Below are 22217 nucleotides of genomic sequence, written 5' to 3'. Positions count from 1 at the left end.
TGGACCAGGAGTGGGGTGGGGGGAGGTGGGAAGAGGTGTGAGCCCAATCCCTGGGCTTGGGAATAGGAGCTGCAATAGGGGCTGAGTGGTGATAACCGGTGGTGATTTGTGGCAGGCAGTGATTGCTGACCTCCTGTTTCCACAGATGACAGTGATTGGCCAGCACTCCAGCACTGGTAACTTGACAGAGCTTCAGGTGAGCAGCCTGGACACCACACACAGCAACAAGTTGGCCCAGAACGACTAGTGACTGCCACGCACAACTCCACAGGAGCACCAGTTATTTAAACTAAAAACTGCCTGCTATATTTATTTATTTTTTGCCTCCCCTCTCCCTCCGCCCTGCTTTATTCAGAAAGAATGGATGGAGCTTTTTCTAAATCAATGTGAAATTATTGACTGCCTGAGGTTTATCTTTTTCATAACTGAAAGCGATTTTCCCGCTGTGGACCCAAATCAGGCTTCAGCCAAAGATTCACACTCTGTCGATAAGGCCGTGTAAATAAACCTCACTCTTCTCCCTGCTCCTTGGAGGAACAAAGTCTTCTTCCAAACTTTGTTGAAAATATGTCTGGTTTTGTGGCGGCTCAGCTTTTAGCTGCAAATTTTGAATGTGGCTTGGATGGGGGTGGGGGTAGTGCCCAGGGTCTGTATCCAGCTCTCCGAGTCACGGTCACCGCCCCCTGGGCTGGGCTGCGGCTAATTTTAATGTTGCAGGATTATCATGGCACTAAAGTTTCCACAATGATCTCTCCAGCAATTATTTTGTTATTATATTTGTACTGAGAATAAAATTGTTGGAGGGACATGTGTGTGTGTATAATATATGTATGTTTCTGTGTTTGTGTATATATAATATATATATGAAGTATACAGACACATATAATATACACATGCACACGCGTGCTCACACATATCCACGTGCACACAAGTATTTAGAATGTGCTTTTAATGGAGACTATGAATTTTCATTGGCAATTTGTATTAAATTGGTTGACCTCTTGGAGTGGTCGTTTGGGGGACAGGCGGGGAACATAGTCAGTGGCCTTAACACTGTGCCATGAGAGTGAAGAAGAAGCCTCTTTCTGTTGCCGCAACCTCTGCCAATCGGCTAGAGAAGCAGGCAAGTATACGGGACAGCAGCAGCCATCCGATTGGCTACACGCCCCCATTGGTGGATAGAAGGAGGATCGGGATTGGCTCCGTTCTCTCCATTGGATTAGAGCAGGATCAGGATTTGCCACAAGTCCTCCCATCTTCCCATCCCAAATGAGATTATCTTCCCATCAAAAGGGATCAACTGTGGGATTGGTTGTAACTCCTGGTCTGTCGTGTAAGGGCAGGATTTCTGCTGGTTGTGTTTCACCCATCCCAGCCCATTGAAGAGTAGCATTAGGATAGGTTGCAGTTCCTCTTCAAACAAAAAACATTCTATTGGACAAACTCAGTGGGTCAGGCAGTATCTGTGGAGGGGAACAGACAATGTTTCAGGTCAGTGCCTTCTTCAGACTGATTAGCTTCTCATTGGCAAAGAAGGGAACGAAGTTGGTTGTAAAGTTGAGTGTTGCCCTGATTGACCAATAGTCTGCTTTTGCTTGTTGTCTCTGTTTATGAATGCAGAATGATGATTCAGTATTTTTACGTCTGTCATTATGTATCCTGTGAGAAGCAAGACCTGGGTTTAGAGAGGAGTTGGGTATTTTCCCGAGATAGCTGGTGGGCACTAACGGAACTATCAGCATATAAGATGTTGCCTGCAATTGGGATCAGTTTTTGAGGAGTGGTGGGGTGGGGGGGAGCCCTGCTGCCTGTTTCAGTTTGCTGAAGGGATCGATAAGAAAGGTAATGACGATGGTGGGTGAGGGGATTGCTGCTGTTGTGTAGCTTGTGGCCTGGGATCATTCACCCTGCAGTGGAGAGGCAAAGGTGAGGCTGACCCTTTCTGACCGGGCTGCTGAGCAGCTAATCTTCCATTCCCCCCAGTCCACCTCTACAGCATGCTGTCCTGTGTGCTTGTGGGGTGACTCTTTGCTTCTGTGTACCCACTGCCCAAGATGGCAGCCTTGATCCTCTGGCCACTGACTTGTTCCTGGCCTCTGGCCCTCCCTGCCTGCCATGGCTCTTCAGTGATTGGCCCAATTGCAAGCTGCTGCTTTTTTGTACTTGGTGCTATGAAGGGAGGCGTTTTAATAGGAAGCGGCCACTACTTTTTTATAAAATGCCTTGAAAGAGAGAGTTTATTTTTATAGGTGTTTATTCAGTATTTATGTATTACAGAGAAGATGAGAAAAACACTTGTAAATTGTATTGCAGTTTTTACGTGTATGAGTTTGTATCACGCGGGGCAGGGGAGGGAGGGGGGAGGCAGGGAGGGCTGTGTGGTTTTTTTTAGAATTTTTTCACAGTATAAAACTATTGCCACGGGTTGCAGATAAAGGAGCTGGATGTGTCATCAAGCAGACAGTTGCCAGACATGCCTGGATTTGGTGTGGTTCACACCATGAAAGCTTTTTCTTAAAATAAAAGAAACAATTTTTTATTGTTTGTTTTTTGTTGTGTTTGGATCCTGTTAATTCTTTGCTTTTGGAGCTCTGGAGGATATTTGGATACAAACAGCACTGTGCATGGAAACATCTTTCTGCATTAACAGAATTTAAAATGCTCTTTAAATAAGTGTAACAAATCTTGCAACCAGGAATTGTGGCGGGCTGTGGCAACCACGGCAAAAAGTAAATGGAAGTTCTGTCCTGGCAGGGTGCACATGTGTTGGTGTGGCTGAGTACAGATGTTAGTTTGCCTGCACCAGAACCTTTGAGTGTTTGTGTGTGACTGCCTGTCTGTGTGTTGCTGCTAGATTTGATCTGCTGCATGTGTACACGCTGGTGCAAGCCTGTTAGCCCCTGCCTCTGTAGGTGTGCTCATTCTTTATCTGGTGACAGGCCCCTTGCATTCACTGTGTGCAGGCACCCACTTTGAGTACTGACGACAAAGATCTTCCACGTTTATCATCTCTTGACTCTTCCCTTTCTGAATCTCTTTGTCCATTTCAGGTGATAGGTTAATGACAAACATCTATTCCAGGACCACAGGAATCTCTACCATACTTCCTTCCACTCTGCCTCCAGTAAGAACTCTGTTCTCTCCCAATCTCTTCCTCTCCATGTATCTGCTCTGATCATTAGACTTTCTGCACAGATGCTCTGAGATGTCTTCCTCAACCATGATGTCCCTTTTTTCTAGATGCTGCTTGACCTGCTGAATGTTTACAGCTTTCTCTGTTTTTATTATTCCACGCATGCTTTGTTTTATTTTCTTGCTCATTTGAGGTTATTCTGAGTATAAAATGGCGTATGCCTCCTTTCATCAACTTCATTGTTACAAGAGATGCATTCTGTTTGAAGACAAGAATTCTGTTCATGGATGTGCCGGGAATGGAAGCAGAGGCGATTAGTTTGAACTTAGCATTATGTTTGGCACAGACATTGTGGGCCGAAGGGTATGTTCCTGGACTCTACTGTTCGATGTTCTGCCCTTGGACATTTATTCGTGGACATTTGTGTTACTTCATGTTCAAATCCTTAGGTTCGAATGGGTGAAAATGCTGCATGCACTGCCATCTGTTGGACTTTATGTCACACTTCAGATTTATGTCAAAAAGCAGAAAAAAGTTTTGACAAATAAAAAGAGTGCCAGAAACAGTCAACAGCACCATCTGTGGAGAGAGTTAACGTGTCAGGTTTCTGACTTGAAGAAATGTCATTAACCTGGACTATCAATTCTAATTCCCTTTCTAGATTTGTCTGACGCTGAGCATTTCCAGCATTCTCAGTTCTTTCTATCAGATAAATTGAGTTATGGAGATGCAAGAGACGGCAGATGCTGGAATCTGGAGTAAATAAAATGCTGGAGGAACTCAGCAAGTTGAGCAGCATCTGTGGGGAGAAAATAATTGTCGATGTAATGGTGTGGTTTGGCAGGAACTTCCAGAATGTAGACTTATTATGAAAGACTGATGATATATTTCCAAATAAAGACGGAATGAGAGTAGACGGGGAACTTGAAACAAGTGGTGTCCACTGTCTTCCTTCGTGGTAAGATCATAGGCTTGGAAGGTGCTGTTGAAGTAATGTAGGTGAGTAACCGCAGTGCATTCAGGAGCAGTGACTGGTGCTGGAGGGAATGAATGGTTCGTATGATGGAGAGGTGCTAATTGCATGGGGTGTATTAGGTGAACAGTGCTCCACCATGTTGCCTACTTCTGCCTTATCAGTGGTAAAAAGGTCTTGGGAGTCCCGTGAGCCATTGCCACAGCCTCAGGGATGAGGGACCTTCATTTTGTGAACAGATGGGAGAAGCTGGAGTTGTTCTCCTTCGAATGGAGGATGTGAAGGAATTTAATTGAACATAAAGGTGTTCAGCACAGGAACAGACCATTCGCTCAGGATGTCTGCCCACCGAGATGCCAATGTAAGCTGCAGATGGACTATCCCTCCATTTTCTGTTTGTTCATGTCTCCAAATGTCTCTTAAATGTTACCATGGTAACGTGTAAATTCATGAAGGTTAGAAAGAGTGGGTAGAGAGAAACCGTTCACATTAGAGGATGTGCCAGGAACGAGATTTAGAATGAACACGAGTTCATGCAAAATCTGACAGTGAAATACCCTGTTAGAGAGCGTGTTGGAGGCAAAATCAATCATGCTGTTAAAAGAAACCTGAAAGGTTAAACAAAAAGGAAAATGACCAGTCTGTTGGTGGGGAGAGGGAGGGGGAAGGGGACTAGCTGGATTACAATTTCTAAAGAGCTAGTATAGATTGGAGGTACAAGTACATAGTTCCCTGAAAGGGACGATACAAGTAGGGTGATGAAGAAGACATGAAGCATGCTTGTCTTCATGAGTCAGGGCACTAAGTACAGGAGTTGACTTCATGTTACAACTGTACAAGTTGTTGAGACCCCAGATGGAGTATTCTGTGCAGTTCTGGTTGCCCTGCTATAGGAAAGATGTTATTAATCTGGAAAGAGTGCAGAAAAGAGTGCTAGAGTCAGTTATTAAAGATGGGATAGCAGCACATTTGGAAAGTGGTGAAATCATTGGACAAAGTCAGCATGGATTTACAAAAGGTAAATCATGTCTGACGAATCTTATAGAATTTTTCGAGGATGTAACTAGTAGCGTGGATAGGGGAGAACCAGTGGATGTGGTGTATCTGGACTTCCAGAAGGCTTTCGACAAGGTCCCACAAAAGAGATTAGTATACAAACTTAAAGCACACGGCATTGGGGGTTCAGTATTGATGTGGATAGAGAACTGGCTGGCAAACAGGAAGCAAAGAGTAGGAGTAAACGGGTCCTTTTCACAATGGCAGGCAGTGACTAGTGGGGTACCGCAAGGCTCAGTGCTGGGACCCCAGCTATTTACAATATATATTAATGATCTGGATGAGGGAATTGAAGGCAATATCTCCAAGTTTGCGGATGACACTAAGCTGGAGGGCAGTGTTAGCTGTGAGGAGGATGCTAGGAGACTGCAAGGTGACTTGGATAGGCTGGGTGAGTGGGCAAATGTTTGGCAGATGCAGTATAATGTGGATAAATGTGAGGTTATCCATTTTGGTGGCAAAAACAGGAAAGTAGACTATTATCTAAATGGTGGCCGACTAGGAAAAGGGGAGATGCAGCGAGACCTGGGTGTCATGGTACACCAGTCATTGAAAGTGGGCATGCAGGTGCAGCAGGCAGTGAAGAAAGCGAATGGTATGTTAGCTTTCATAGCAAAAGGATTTGAGTATAGGAGCAGGGAGGTTCTACTGCAGTTGTACAGGGTCTTAGTGAGACCACACCTGGAGTATTGCGTACAGTTTTGGTCTCCAAATCTGAGGAAGGACATTATTGTCATAGAGGGAGTGCAGAGAAGGTTCACCAGACTGATTCCTGGGATGTCAGGACTGTCTTATGAAGAAAGACTGGATAGACTTGGTTTATACTCTCTAGAATTTAGGAGATTGAGAGGGGATCTTATAGAAACTTACAAAATTCTTAAGGGGTTGGACAGGCTAGATGCAGGAAGATTGCTCCCGATGTTGGGGAAGTCCAGGACAAGGGGTCACAGCTTAAGGATAAGGGGGAAATCCTTTAAAACCGAGATGAGAAGAACTTTTTTCACACAGAGAGTGGTGAATCTCTGGAACTCTGTGCCACAGAGGGTAGTCGAGGCCAGTTCATTGGCTATATTTAAGAGGGAGTTAGATGTGGCCCTTGTGGCTAAGGGGATCAGAGGGTATGGAGAGAAGGCAGGTACGGGATACTGAGTTGGATGATCAGCCATGATCATATTGAATGGCGGTGCAGGCTCGAAGGGCCGAATGGCCTACTCCTGCACCTAATTTCTATGTTTCTATGTAAAAGATTCATGAGGATTTAACCAGGACCGGAGGGTTTGATTTATAAAGAGAGGCTGGGACCCAGGAGCAGAGGATATTGAAGGATGACCTTTAGATGCGTATAAAATCACAAGGGGCATAGCTAATGTGAATGTTTTTCCCAGGGTAGGGGGGGGGTCTAAAACTAGACTTATTTAAGGTAAGAGGGGACAAATTTAAAAGGGATCTGAGGGGTAGCTTTTTCCACACACAGGATGGTGGGTAAATAGAACGAGCTGTCAGCCTGCAGATGCAGATACAATTACAATATTTAAAAAAAAACCATTTGGATAAGTATATGGGTAGGGAACGTTTACAGGGATAAAGTCCAACACAAGATAATGTGACTAGACACAAAATGCTGGAGTAACTCAGCGGGACAGGCAGCATCTCTGGAGAGAAGGAATGGGCGACGTTTTGGGTTGAGCCTTCTTCAGACTGATGTCAGGGGAGTGGGCGGTACAGAGATACTATAAAATGTCATCGGAGACTGTTAGACTGGCGGAAGAACTGGGCAGGGGGATGGGATGGAGAAGGGAAAGCAAGAGCTACTTCAAGTAAGATAAGTCAATGTTCATATTGTTGGAGTGTAAGCTACCCAAGCGAAATATGAGGTGCTGTTCCTCTAATTTGCGCTGGGCCTCTGACAATGGAGAAGGCTCAGGACAGAAAGGTCAGATTGGGAATGGGAGGGGGAGTTAAAGTGCTGAGCAACTTGGAGATCAGATAGGTTTAGGCGGACTGAGTGGGGGTGTTCAGCGAAACGATCGCCGAACCTGCCGAGGGGAAAATTTAATAGGCACGTGAGGGGCAAATTGTTCACACAGAGGGTGGTGGGTGTATGGAACAAGCTGCCAGGGGAGGTAGTTGAGGCAGGTACTATAACATTATTTTAAAAACATCTGGACAGGTACATGGAAAGGTTTGGAGGGATATGAACCATATACAGGCAGGTGAAACTAGTGAATTGAACTAGGCAAACAAAACGGTATGAAGAATGAAAGTGTACATAAGAGATCTTTTTAATATATCATTATGTTGATGAATCCATTAAGGAACAAACAATTTTAGAGCGTACTGTCTAACGAGAAAGGTCCTGATGATCTGGTGGTTAACAGGCCTTTATGGAACAGCAGGAACAATAAAATGAAGTTACATCTCAAGACTTTGTTCAATCTGAAACTAGAGTCTTAAATCTGAATAAAACAAACTGCACAAGAAGTCAAGTCGTCAAGTTTATTTGTCATATAGACATACAAGATGTGCAGTGAAATGAAAGTGACAATGCCTGCAGATTGTGCAAAAAGAACAAAACAGAACCAGTATTTACATTTACAAAAATAAAAAGACACAACACAATAGTAAATTAGTCCCTAGTGAGATACAAGTTTACAGTCCTGATGGCCTGTGGGAAGAAACTCCGTCTCACCCTCTGTTTTCGCAGCATGACAGCGGAGGCGCTTGCCTGACCGTAGCAGCCGCAACAGTCCGTTGCTGAGGTGGTAGGGGTCCTTCATTATCTTGCTGGCTCTGGATCTGCACATCCTGGTGTATAGGTGAGGGGGGTGAGTGTAGTTCCCATAGTGCATTCGGCTGAACGCACTATTCTCTGCAGAGCCTTCCTGTCCTGGGCAGAGCTGTTCCCAAACTAGATTGCGATGTTAACGGACATGATGCTTTCTACCGCCCCAGAGTAGGACTGAAGGATCCTCAAAGAGACTGAATTTCCTCAGCTGCCTGAGGTGGTAAAGGCGCTGCCTTGCCTTCCTCACCAGTGCGGCAGTGTGCGTTGTCCATGTCAGATCCTCTGTGATGTGGACTCTCAAGTATTTGAAGCTGCTCACCCTATCCACAGTAGTCCCATTTATCCCCAGTGGTGTGCCAAACCAAGACGTGTCATAAATGTGGGGATGATGTTTACCTTGTCTGATTACCGCTACAAGGTCAGTCTCAAAAGAACAAGTTGGCCAATAGTCAAGAGTCAAGCGAGTTTTATTGTCATGTCAGAAAGGACAATGAAATTCTTACTTGCTGCAGCACAACAGAATATGTAAACATAATACTGAATGGGAGATAGAAGTTCAATGTGTCTATAGACCATGGACCATATATACACAATAAATAAACAGATTAAGGACTAAGAATGAGAGCAGATGGCAACAAATCTTTACTATATACTTCCTGAGAGGTCTATGGTGCTGAGTTACTTAACAAACTTAAGGGATGGATAACCCTTTAGGTATTAAGGGAATGGATGTTATTGGAGGATAGTGGGGCTGAGATGGTAGACCAACCCAGGCCTTAGTGAATGGCAAAGCGGAGAGGTCCAAGTTCCTACTCCTGCCCAATGTCTTGTGTTCCCGTGGCATGCCTACAGATGGAGGATAATTGGTAATAATAATTAAAAAATCCGAGAAATACTTCACTGGACGCACAAGAGACCGCCTTCATATAAACAAGTATAACATACTTGCAAAGCAACATTAGCAAATTTGCAGATGACACAAAGCTGGGTGGCAGTGTGAACTGTGAGGAGGATGCTATGAGGTTGGGTGAGTAGGCAGATGCAGCTTAATGCAGATAAATTTGAGGTTGTCCACTTTGGTGGCAAAAACAGGAAGGCATATTATTTTCTAAATGGTGTCTAATAAGGATCTAAAATGGTATCTAAAAGATCCCACATAAGAGATTAGTGGGCAAAATTAGCGCACATGGTATTGGGGGTAGAGTGCTGACATGGATAGAAAATTGGTTGGCAGACAGGAAACAAAGAGTAGGGATTAACTGGTCCCTTCCAGAATGGCAGGCAGTGACTAGTGGGGTACTGCTCGGTGCTCGGACCGCAGCTAATTACAATATACATCAATGATTTAGATGAAGGGATTCAAAGGAACATTAGCAAATTTGCAGATGACACAAAGCTGGGTGGCAGTGTGAACTGTGAGGAGGATGCTATGAGAATTCAGGGTGACTTGGACAGGTTGGGTGAGGGCAGATGCAGTTTAATGTGGATAAATGAGGTTATCCACTTTGGTAGCAAAAACAGAAAGGCAGATTATTATCTGAATGGTGTCAAGTTGGGAAAAGGGGAAGTCCAACGTGATCAGGGGGTCCTTGTTCATCAGTCACTAAGTAAGCATGCAGGTACAGCAGGCAGTGAAGAAAGCGAATGGCATATTGGCCTTCATAACAAGAGGAGTTGAGTATAGGAGCAAAGTGGTCGTCCTGCGGTTGTACAGGGCCCTAGTGGGACCAAACCTGGAGTATTGTGTGCAGTTTTGGTCCACTAATTTAAGGAAGGATATTCTTGCTATTGAGGGAGTGCAGCGTAGGTTCACGAGGTTAATTCCCAGGATGGCGGGACTGTCATATGTTGATAGAATGGAGCGGCTGGGCCTGTATACTCTGGAATTTAGAAGGATGAGAGGTGTTCTTGTTGAAACATATAAGATTATTAAGGGTTTAGACACGCTAGAGGCAGGAAATGTTTCCGATGTTGGGGGAGTCCAGCACCAGGGGCCATAGTTTAAGAATAAGGAGTAAGCCATTTAGAACGGAGATGAGGAAACACTTTTTCTCACAGAGAGTGGTGAGTCTGTGGAATTCTCTGCCGTTCTCTGCCGGAGGCAGGTTCTCTGGATGCTTTCAAGAGAGAGCTAGATAGGGCTCTTGAAAATAGCGGAGTCAGGGGATATGGGGAGAAGGCAGGAACAGGGTACTGATTGGGGATGATCAGTCATGATCACATTAAATGGCGGTGCTGGCTCAAAGGGCCGAATGGCCTACTCCAGCACCTATTGTCTATAACAGGGCAGCGCAGAACAGGCTGTTCGGCCCAGGATGTCTATACTATCTCTCACCGGTTAGGCAATCTCTGGAGAGAAAGCTTTCATCGCCCGCCAGCCAGCAATGCAGCGTGGCCTGCCCCATGCCCGCTGACGGGGGGACGGGTGCGGGAAGGAGCAGCAGATGCTGGTGACACCGCGGGTCGGGTCGGGCAGCGTCTGCCCTGAGGGGACAAGGGCCGGGCGGAGCCGGTGACGTCGGCGCCGCGTGTCACGGGTCGGGGCCCGGAGTGCGGGAACCGGAAGTGGCGGCGGCTCCGATCTTGCGTCACAACCGGGTGGAAGTTGTGGGCGCATGCGTGCGTGGAACGGGCCGCCGCCGAGAGAGTGACGAAGCGACCGCGGCCGGGAACCGGGCAGAGAGCAGCCACCGGGCAACCGGCACCGGGGAAACACCGGGCAACCGGCACCGGGGAAACACCGGGCAACCGGGCAGCGGGGAAACACCGGGCAACCGGCACCGGGCAGCGGGGAAACACCGGGCAACCGGCACCGGGGAAACACCGGGCAACCGGCACCGGGCAGTGGGGAAACACCGAGCAACCGGCACCGGGCAGCGGGGAAACACCGGGCAACCGGCACCACAGAGCAGGCTCCGAGCAGCGCCACGGTGAGTCCATCCCTCTCTCCCCACCATCCATCCATCCATCCGAGAGGGGGCAGGAACGAGTGGAGGGGTCGGTGTGGGGGGGGGAAAGCACGGCCCGGGAGGGAGGGAGGGAGGGAGGCTGAGGGGGAAACAGCGGGATTGGGACAGGGAGGGGAAGGGAGTGTATGTGTCCACAGTGTTTGTCATATGGGACAATGGACTTATTACTTGTAGCAGCGTGATGGTTCTGTAATCATAGTTCATAAATAACACAATTTGTCAAAAGAAAGTTCAAGAAATTAATTAAAAACATTTGGTGTCAAACAAAAGCTCATAGTCTGCAGTGCAACCAAGACTGGTTGTAGTTTGGTTAGTGTTTGTATATTCAGGAGACTGATGGTTGTTGGGAAGAAGCTGTTCGTGAACCTGGAGGTCACGGTTCTGAGTGCTAATACCTTCTTCCCGATGGCAGGAGAGAATTGAGAGTGTGGCCAGGGTGTGAGGGTCCTTGATGATGCTGGCTGCCTTTTTGAGGCAGCACCTCCTCCTTCACCACTTACACTTTGATGGTAGGGAGGTCAGTACGCATGATGGATTGGGCAGTGTCCACCAATTTGTCATCTCCTACATTCCTGGGTATTTTGAGTTGCTGAGCTAGGCCGTTCCTGCAGCTCTTCTTAAATAGAGGGACAACATTTATCACCCGCCAGCCTTTTGGTACCTCATACGTATTTAATGATGACTTATAAATCTCCACCAGGGCACCTGCAATTTCATCTATAACTTCCCACAGCATCCTCGGATATATCTGTCCAGTCCTGGGAGATTTGTTTACCATGCTGAGAGATGACTGCTTTGATTTATTTTGGAGACCTATTCTCTCTCTTTGGTCACCCTTTTTTCCCTTAATGTACATAAATTCTCTTTATTATCCTTAATATTATCCTTAATATTATCTACCAGAGCTACGCCTCCCCCTTTTTCACGACAGTGGCTAGAGGAAATATATGTGTGGCTTGATCATTGGGAGGGGAGGAAGTGAGAAATAGGAGATACGGGTTCTCCCTGACATTTTAAGGGATTGCAGTAAGCATCCAGTTGTTGAATGTCTATTCCACCTTGGTCAGAGTGATATCAACTGCTCTGTGATTTAGGTGGAAATAATGAGTGTTGATCTCTACCAGTCAGGTGTCAGCAAACAAGCACGACCTGTGTGGAGGAGGGAGTGGGAACCCTCCCCTCATTCAGATTGTTGTAACCAGTAGTGTTGATTATGAGAATGATCTAAAATTTAAATATTTGTTAAAGGGACCAGAACGTTGTTGAGAATAATCCTTTGGAGTGGGACAGTGGCACAGTTAGTGAAGCTGCTGCCTCAACCCCAGAGATATGTTCATTCCTAGCCTTGAATTATGTATATGTGGAGTTTGCCTGTTTTCGCTGCAACTGTGGATTTCCTCCCAGTGCCCCAGTTTTCTCTCTGAACACAAAGATCTGTGGGTTTAAGAAGGAACTGCAGATGCTGGAAAATCGAAGGTACACAAAAAAGCTGGAGAAACTCAGCGGGTGTAGCAGCATCTATGGAGCGAAGGAAATAGGCAACGTTTCGGGCCGAAACCCTTCTTCAGAATGATCGGGGGTGGGGGGGCGGGGAGAAGAAAGGAAAAAGGAGGAGGAGCCCGAAGGCTGGGGGATGGGAGGAGACAGCAGGAGGGCTGAGGAAGGCGAGGAGACAGCAAGGACTAACAAAATTGGGAGAATTCAATGTTCATGCCCCCAGGATGCAGACTCCCCAAGCGGAATATGAGGTGCTGTTCCTCCAATTTCCAGTGTTGCTCGCTCTGGCCATGGAGGAGACCCAGGACAGAGAGGTCGGATACGGAGTGGGAGGGGGAGTTGAAGTGCTGAGCCACCGGGAGGTCAGGTTGGTTATTGCGGACCGAGCGGAGGTGTTCGGCGAAACGATCGCCCAACCTCCGCTTGGTCTCACCGATATAGATCTGCTGACATCTAGAGCAGTGGATGCAATAGATGAGGTTGGAGGAGATGTAGGTAAACCTCTGTCGCACCTGGAACGACTGCTTGGGTCCTTGAATGGAATCGAGGGGGGAGGTAAAGGGACAAGTGTTGCATCTCTTGCGGTTGCAAGGGAAAGTGCCCGGGGAGGGAAGGGAAGAATTGACAAGGGAGTTATGGAGGGAGCGGTCTTTGCAGAAGGCAGATATGGGGGGAGATGGGAAGATGTGGCGAGTGGTGGGGTCACGTTGGAGGTGGCGAAACTGACGGTGGATTACTTGTTGTATGTGACGGCTGGTGGGGTGAAAGGTGAGGACTAGGGGGACTCTGCCCTTGTTGCGAGTGCGGGGATGGGGAGAGAGAGCAGTGTTGCGGGGTATGGAAAAGACCCTGGTGCGAGCCTCATCTATGGTGGAGGAGGGGAACCCCCGTTCCCTGAAGAATTTTTTGTGTACCTAAGACCTGTGGGTTGGTTGATATGTTGTAAATTGGTCCTATTGGTAGAATCTGAGGAAAGTTGATGGGAAGGTGGGGAGATAGATGAGAATCAATGTAAAAATAGGTGCTTGTTGCCTTTCTGTACGTCTCATTGACTCTGGTTATGGTAATAATTGCAAATTAGAGAGAAATGTACAGTGAAACACTGAAACAAAGCGTTTGTTTCATCCAATGATTTGATGAGTAGGTAAATGTTGGTATTGAGGCTATGACGCACCAAAAAATTATTACTCAATGAAGAGTCATACAGTGTTTAAATAGGCCCTTCGCATTACTTGCCCACACTGACCAACATGCCCCACCTACACTGGTCCCACTTGCCCACGATTGGCGCAGAACCCTCTTAACCTACTCTATCCATGTACCTGTCCAAATGTCTTTTAAACGTTATGATAGTACCTGCCTCCACTGGCAGCTCATTCTATACACCCACCACCCATTGTAAAATAGTGACTCCTCTGGTTCCTATTAAATCTTTCCCCCCCTTCTCATAGAACAGTACAGCACAGGGACAGGCTCTTTGGCCACAATGTTCGTGCTGAACGTGATGCCAAGACCAACTCTTATCTGCCTGAACATAATCCATATCCCAGGCAAGAGCCGTAAGTAATTACTCAGGGTAGGCATGAGGCAGTCAGTCGACTTAAAAAAAATCGTGAAAATCCACGCATACGCATAAAATCTCGAAACCCGCGTATGCACAGAAAAATCGTAAAAACCGCGCATGCGCAGATTGGTCCTGTCAGCAGTCAGTTGACTTTTTAAATATCTTAAACGCTCATGCGCAGATTGGTCTCCTCTCCTGTGGGCATGCGCAGCATCTTGTGCGCAATCCACGGTGCAAAGGCAGAATTCCACCTGCCTTTATTGCCCGTTGCAAGTGAAGCAGCGTCCACAGTACTTGAGTTGAACATAGTTACGATACGATACGATGGCACTTTATTGTCAGACCGAGTTCTGAAATTTGTTTTTGCATACAGCCGTACAATAAACTAAAGAACACAACACACAATAGAGTCCAACATAAAACATCCCCACACAGCAGAATCAAAAAGTTTCCCACTGTGAGGGAGGCACCAAAGTCAGTCATCTTCCTCGATGTTCCTGATGTTCACCCATGGTTGGGGCCCGCCGCTTAGGCCCGCTCGATGGAACTCCGTCGTCGGAACGGGAGGCCAACCGCAGCGGCTTGGACCTACGAAGCGGCCGCTATCCACCGGAGTCCGCGGCTCTCGAAGTCCCTAGGCCGCGCCAGGCGGAGATTCACGCTGGCGGCCCTCGGCAAAGGGCCCCAGGGACTCCGTGATGTCCGTCAGCGCCGCCCGCGCTGGGAGCTCCACGAACCACAGCCCCGCGATGACGACGTGCAGGCCCAATGCTCCGGAGCTTCAAACGGCGATCCAGGTAGGAATTGCCCGCTCCGCAGTGAATCCAGCGTCGCGCTGCCACTGCCGAAGCTCTAGTCCGGTCCCCGGTCTCAGGTAGGAAAGGCCGCTATGATCCAGTGGTAGGCCACGAGGCGGGGGGGGCGAGGACGCGACTCGAAGAAATAGTCACATCCTCGCCAGGAAGCGACTGGGTAGCGGTTTCCCCCTTACCCTGCCCCCCTCCCCACATAAAAAAGTAAAGAAATCTCCCAAACAAACTATTTAGACAAACTAAAATTTAAAAAAGTTTAAAAAACGGACAGGCTGCAGGCAGTGCAGCGCCCCCTTCTGCTTGGGATAAGGTCAAGACTGCCGACGCCCGACACCTCGTGGCGAGGGTGGTGTCTGCTGGCCCTGGCTGGAACCGAGCCTGGTGCTCGAGCTGGAGTGAGAGCCGAGACCGGGGTCGAGAAAGAAGCTGCCGCTGGAACCAAGGACGAGCCTGGGTCCGTGGTCAGGGAAGAGCCTGGAGATGAGGTCGTAGCCTGCACTAAAGACCAGGCAGCGGCCGAGCTGACGGCTGGAGTCTACAGCCAGGGCCGGGCCAAGTACGAGAACCAGGCCGAGTTTTAGGCCCTGGCACTGCTCTACAACCTGGGTTGGGAATGGGAGTGAAGGGAGGATGATAATGAGGAGGAGGGAAATGGGATGGGGAGTGGGGTGGTAGAGGGAGATGGGGGAGGGGTGGAGGAGGGAGATGGGGGGGGGGGGGGGGTATGGTGGAGGAGGGAGATGGGGAGGGGTGGAGGAGGGGGATGCCCACTCCCTATCTACCCTCACTCCCACCCTCTCTTACCCCCCCCCTCCCGCCCTCTCTCCCTCCCTGTCCCTCTACCCCCCCCCCTCCCTCCTTCTCCCTCTATCCCCTTCCCTCTCTGCCCCTCTCCTTCTCTACCACCCTTCCCCTCCCTTGTTAAGGTTCATTTCTTAAAACAGCCAACTCGCAATGGGTTAGGTAAGTATGCAACAGACACTTAACTCTCCTGAGCTACAACTCCAATGAACAAAGACATAAAGCAACTTTTATAGTATTTTGGAAACGTTGTCACAAGTTTATACAGAGTTGCAGCAATGACGTTCAACACAAATCAATCACAGGCTGTACCCGTTCAAAGTATACTTGTCACTAATACAATACACTTGTCATATCTTGGTTATATCAATCACAAACTTTAGTTACAAAACCTCTAAACAACAGGAACTTAGTCAAAAGCCCAACTAAGTCAAAAGCACACAGACAGCGTTTTTTTTGGTCAAAGTCGTTTCCGATTCTTGAACAGTTTCATTAATAACGAGAAATAAAGTATGAATTTTTCAGATAAGGCGATTTCGGACTCCAGGAGGAAAATCTCTAGCAGAATATGTAAAAAATTTACCGTTAGGCGTCGTTTTTTAGAGAAGATGTGATTATACACAAACAAACACGCACACATCCAAGATCAGAGTTTTAATAAGTACTAGACCAAGTGCAGACCCGTTGGGTCTGTTCCCCCAACGTGCGGTTGTGGGGGGGGAGGCGGCATGCAGCGTCACACACACTAACTATCCCCCCCGCACTCACGCTAATTACCCCCCTTGATATTATATTAATATTATTAATTTGCTCCTTTTACCCCATAACCACCCTATCTACTGACGCATAGCCCCCAACTTGCAGTCACATCTAGAGAGGGGGGGGGGGCGGGGGTTAGAGAGTGAGGGCAGAGAGAGAAGGGGCAGAGACAGAGAGAGAGACAGAGACACAGAGAGGGGCAAGAGGGATGGGAGGTGGAGAGGAGGAGAAGAGGGAGGGTGGGTGAGGGGGGAAAGATGGGGGAGGAGGGGAGGAGAGAGAGAGGGTGCTGAGAGGGGGGTGAGGTGGGGAGCAGGGAGAGGGAGGGAGGGTGGAGGGAAGGGGGTAGGGGTGTGGAGGGGAGGGGGGTTTAGGGGAGGGACGGTGGGGGAGGGGATGGAGGGGAGAAGAGGGAGAAAAAGAGGGGGAGGGGGGAGAGGAGAGGAGAGGGGGGGGGAGAGGAAGGAGGGAGAGAGGAGAGGGGGGGGGTGATGGGGAGAGGGGGGAGAGAGGAAGAGAGAGAAAGGGAGAGAGACGGGGGGAGAGAGAGAGAAAGAGAGAGGGATAGGGAGAGAGAGATGTGGGGAGAGAGAGGAGGGGAGAGAGAGAGAGGGTGCCTTTTTACTTCAACCCAAACAACCATTTGCAGGCAGTGCTTTTTTCCTCAAACCAACCATATTTTCATTTTCAAACCACATTATGGGTACTCACAGCTGTGGAGGCATTTGTTCAGTGTTATTCAGAGCTCTGATTGAGGCACACCACTTGCAGAGACTGATTGAGGCACACCACTTGCAGAGACTGATTGAGGCACACCACTTCTTGGTTTTATAGTCCCTCCCCCTCCCTCCAGCAGGGGCAGCAGAGAGAATGGGGAATTTTGTAAAAACATTAATATCTCTGTCATTTTTCACCGACGGGAAAAATCCTCGGCACACATGCGGCGGAGGAGGGCTCTGAGCGAGGTGGCCAAAAATGACGGCCGTAGGTGGCGGCGTTCTCTCGGAAATCGCAGCACAGAAGGCCAAAAGCGGTCAAGAACAGAGATTTAGTAATATATAGATATGATAGTACCCTATATTTTATGACTTGAGGAAGGGTCCTGTGAAATCTATCTATCTATGTTGATCTGCAGGCTATATTCATTTTCCATTTGGCACGGCAACTATATCATACAGCCCTTAACATCCCTGCTTCTATACTATGGTGTAACACTATGATCCCCCTCAGTGTGTTAGGCTCTAAGACTTTCACTACCCATGTTACGTAGTCACGTGCTTAATTCTGGCCTCATTCTGTCTTCATGGTCTGTTACCACCACTTATGTACTCTTCTTTCATTATCATAGCACAAACGGTAGAGTTTCGTCAAATATGAGAATCCCAGTGCTGGGAAGGAGGTCAGGGTTAGTTGATATTTTTGTCTTCAATTATTAATCAATTACTATGATCATTATTAAGAAAAATTGATTAAAAAATTATTCCCAATTAAAATAATATTCCCAATTGTTCTAATCCATCTCCCCAACTTCACAATTTCAAATTCCTAGTATAAATGTATACTAATAACAAATTTCCCAAATTAACATTTTTTTCTGAGATATTGGCTTCTCCAATCTCATCTAACACATGGCCAGTGTGGCATCTAAGTCTCTTTTTGAACTCAATTCAAAAGATAAGAAATAGGAAGAAAACAAACTTAAAACACCGATTAGACAAAACAACTTGCATTTTTTTCATCTCTCGGTTGAAAGTTAAGAGAAAACAAAGAATAAACTGTGTGTGGCTCCAACCCCACACAACGGCAACTTCTTAAAGAGACACACACCACCTCTTAAAACACATGAGTCTCCACAAGGATTTATCACGTAAAAGAGCAAGCTCATTCAATGACATCCTATTTCACCTGAATTATAGGATTAATTCAACTTTCACCCAGAACCGGTTCCACAACCACGTAACAATCTTTAATCTTACTTTACACCTTTTTTCTGTGATATTCACTCACACGTTGCCACACCTCATGCAATATGCTGAATCTCACAGATATTCACACTAAAACAATAAAATTCTCACTCAAAAGGAAAACACAGTTGCACACACCTCAAGGAAATCATTCAAACTCTTAAAACTTTTAATACACCCAAATACGCTCATAAGTTTGCCCACCATTCCACACATTTACTGAATTAACATGGAATTTTCACAAAGGAAAATGGGCATCACAATTAGGTTTTGAAATTGTAAGGTGTATCTCCATTGTTTTCCCTCCTTACTAGCATGTGTAAGGGAGTGTATATAAAATAAAAGGACGGGCAGAAAAATATCAGTTACACAAACTTGCCCGAGAGGGGTGAGCCAGAGACCCGTGGTGGAATCAATGGCACAGCCCTCTCATTTCCATAGTCGTTGCGCATCGGAGGCGTCCCTCTGTAATTCCTAAACCTCCCTCATGTCTGACAAGACCACTCTGTCTACTACAATCTTTAGTTCTGTGGGGACCAATATACTCTTCTATAAACAGGATCGCCATGCACACAATCCACTCGCAAGGCAGGACGGGACACTCCGGGAGGGAGGGGCACTCCAGTGTGCGATGAACGAGGAGGCGTGGCGCCCGATGGTGCTGGAGCTGCAGTGAGGGCCGAGCCCGGGATTGGGATGGAGCCGTGACCGGGGCCGTGAAAGAAGAGGATGAGTCTGGGTCCGAGGTCAGGGACGAGCCCGGAGATGATGTTAGGGCCGAGACTGGAGCCCAGGTGGCATCCGAGCTGACGGCTGGAGTCTACCCGAGTTCCAGGCCCTGGCACTGCTCTACGACCAGGGTGGGTCCTGGGTCAGGGAAAGGGAGGAGGATGAGGGAAATGAGGAGGAGGGAGATGGGGTGGGTGGAGGAGGGAGATGCCCCCTCCCTATATACCCTCTCTGCCCCCCTCCCTCTCTGCCCCCCTCCCTCTCTGTCCCCCCTCTCTCTCTACCACCCCCCTCCCTCTCTAGGGATTGAAGAGGAGGAGGGAGTGCTGGGGGATGAGGAGAAATGAGCTGCGACACTGCGCAGTTGGGGACTATGCGTGAGTGGTGCAATATTGCGTTGGGGAAACGGATGAGTGGTGGAATCTTGCGTTGGGGAGCAGAGCCGATGGGTCTGCACCTGGTCTGGTGTACACACACAGACACACACACACACAGGCACAGACACACACACACACACAGGCACAGACACACATAGGCACACACGCACACAGGCACAGACGCACACAGGCACAGACGCACACAGGCACAGACACACAGGCACAGACACACAGGCACAGACACACACAGGCACAGACGCACACAGGCACAGACGCACACAGGCACAGACGCACAGGCACAGACGCACACAGGCACAGACGCACACAGGCACAGACGCACACAGGCACAGGCACAGACACACACACACACGCACAGACGCACACAGGCACAGACGCACACAGGCACAGACGCACACAGGCACAGGCACAGACGCACACAGGCACAGACGCACACAGGCACAGACGCACACAGGCACAGACGCGCACAGGCACGCACAGACACACACAGGCACAGACGCACACAGGCACAGACACACACAGGCACGCACACAGGCACGTACACAGGCGCACACACACACACACACACACACACACACACACACACACACACACACACACAGCAATATTGCATGATTGACCTGTCCTACTCCCTTTTGTGAATATACTCTCCAAGGTCCTTTTGGCTCTCTCTTGACTTGTCCTTCTTCCACTTATATATTCTTGTTACACTTTCCCAAATCCTAAACTTTCACTTCTCAGGATTGAACTCCATGTGCTCATTTTGCAGAATTAACAATACCAACAATAACTTTCAGCAGAGTGAAACTGTCCTCACTGGAACTACAAACCAATTTTTGTATAATCTACAATGTTGTTTATCATGGCCTCCCCATGATATATATTACAAAAAGCAAGGCATGAGCAACTGAGGCCATAAGAATCCCATTAGCAACGGTTTTCCAGACAAAACCATGACCGTTGCCAGTGGCTGCATGTCACTGAGCCAGTTTCAGATCCAACTTATCGCATGGGTTTTACTTTTTTAAAACAACCTGTCACATGGGGCATTTTAGAGCCATGATAGAATTCATATAGGCTGCCAAATTAACTTCCCTCAGTACCCCTCTTTGTTACTTCTTCAAAATGTGGTGCAGCACGGTGGTGCAGCGGTAGAGTTGCTGCCTTGCAGTGCCGGAGACCCGGGTTTGATCCAGACTACGGGTACTGTCTGTATCGAGTTTGTATGTTCTCCCCGTAACCCCGTGGGCTTTCTCCGAGATCTTTGGTTTCCTCCCGCACTCCAAAGACGTACAGGTTTTTAGGTTAATTGGCTTAGGTTTGTATACTTGGTAAAAGTGTGAATTGTCCCGAATGTGTGGTGGCTTGTGTTAATATGCGGACTCAGTGGGCCGAAGGGCCTGTTTCCACGCTGTATCTCTAAACTAATAACATTAATGTAAGTAAGTAATGTGTAGGAAGGAACTGCAGATGCTGGTTTAAACCAAAAATAGCACAAAAAGCTGGAGTAACTCAGCAGGACAGGCAGCATATCTGGAGAGTTAGTAAGGCAGGCCCTTTCCTCGACTAATCCATTCTGGGTTTTCTTAATCATTGATTAATTTGTACTTTGCAAATGGAGGTTTATAGAATTAATTGGGCAATAATTATTTGGTTTATAGCCTCAAAATATATAAAGGAGGATGGTCAAAGTATGTGAAGAGGAAAAAATTAGTTAAGACCAAAATTGGACCTTTGAAGACCGAAAAAGGTGAATTTATTATGGGGAACAAGAAAATGGCAGATGAGTTGAACAGGTACTTTGGATCCGTCTTCACTAAGGAGGACACAAACAATCTTCCTGATGTAGTAGTGGCCAGAGGGTCTGGGGTGACGGAGGAACTGAAGGAAATCCACATTAGGCAGGAAAGCTCATCAGCGCCTCTACTTCCTGAGAAGATTACGGAGAGTCGGATTGTCAAGGAAGACTCTCTCTAACTTCTACAGGTGCACAGTCGAGAGCATGCTGACCGGTTGCATCGTGGCTTGGTTCGGCAATTTGAGCGCCCTGGAGAGGAAAAGACTACAAAAAGTAGTAAACACTGCCCAGTCCATCATCGGCTCTGACCTTCCTTCCATCGAGGGGATTTATCGCAGTCACTGCCTCAAAAAGGCTGGCAGTATCATCAAAGACCCACACCATCCTGGCCACACACTCATCTCCCTGCTACCTTCAGGTAGAAGGTACAGGAGCCTGAAGACTGCAACAACCAGGTTCAGGAATAGCTACTTCCCCTCAGCCATCAGGCTATTAAACCTGGCTCGGACAAAACTCTGATTATTAACAACCACTTTCTGTTATTTGCACTTTACCAGTTTATTTATTCATGTGTGTATATATTTATATCATGGTATATGGACACATTTATCTGTTTTGTAGTAAATGCCTACTATTTTCTGTGTGCTTAAGCAAAGCAAGAATTTCATTGTCCTATACAGGGACACATGACAATAAACTCACTTGACTTGACTTGAAATGGTAATACCCAGGGCCCGATGGTCTGCATCCCAGGGTACTTAAGGCTCTAGAAATCGTGGCTGCATTGGTGATAATTTTCCAATGTTCTTTAGACTCAGGATCAGTTCCTGTGGATTGGAGGGTAGCTAATGTTATCCCACTTTTTCAGAAAGGCAGGAGCGAGAAAACAGGGAATTATAGACCAGTTAGCCTGACATCGGTGGTGGGGAAGATGCTGGAGTCAATTATAAAAGATGAAATAGCAGCACATTTGTATAGCAGT

General features: G+C 47.5%; 2 protein-coding genes across 8 annotated transcripts in view; both read left to right on the top strand.

Annotated features, from left to right (window-relative positions):
* The window catches only part of srf (serum response factor), a 48484-nt gene extending 45940 nt beyond the window's left edge, over positions 1 to 2544 (top strand). For both annotated transcript variants that reach the window (XM_033020725.1, XM_033020726.1), the window contains exon 9: positions 146 to 2544. In XM_033020725.1, the coding sequence (XP_032876616.1) occupies positions 146 to 247 (102 nt within the window). In that variant the 3' untranslated portion in view covers positions 248 to 2544. The remainder of the gene's footprint in view (positions 1 to 145) is intronic.
* A 7953-nt stretch (positions 2545 to 10497) lies between these two features.
* The window catches only part of cul9 (cullin 9), a 153424-nt gene continuing 141704 nt past the window's right edge, over positions 10498 to 22217 (top strand). For 5 of the 6 annotated variants that reach the window (XR_004411993.1, XM_033020723.1, XM_033020722.1 and 2 more), the window contains exon 1: positions 10552 to 10877. The gene's annotated coding sequence lies outside the window, so the exon portion shown is untranslated. Of the gene's footprint in view, positions 10878 to 22217 lie in introns of all 6 variants that reach the window. The other variant, XM_033020721.1, reaches the window with a different exon arrangement.

Source organism: Amblyraja radiata, chromosome 5, assembly GCF_010909765.2.
Source record: "Amblyraja radiata isolate CabotCenter1 chromosome 5, sAmbRad1.1.pri, whole genome shotgun sequence".
Taxonomy (NCBI): Eukaryota; Metazoa; Chordata; class Chondrichthyes; order Rajiformes; family Rajidae; genus Amblyraja; species Amblyraja radiata.
The sequence above is the reverse complement of the archived record's forward strand: the minus strand, read 5'-3'. Positions and strand labels throughout refer to the sequence as shown.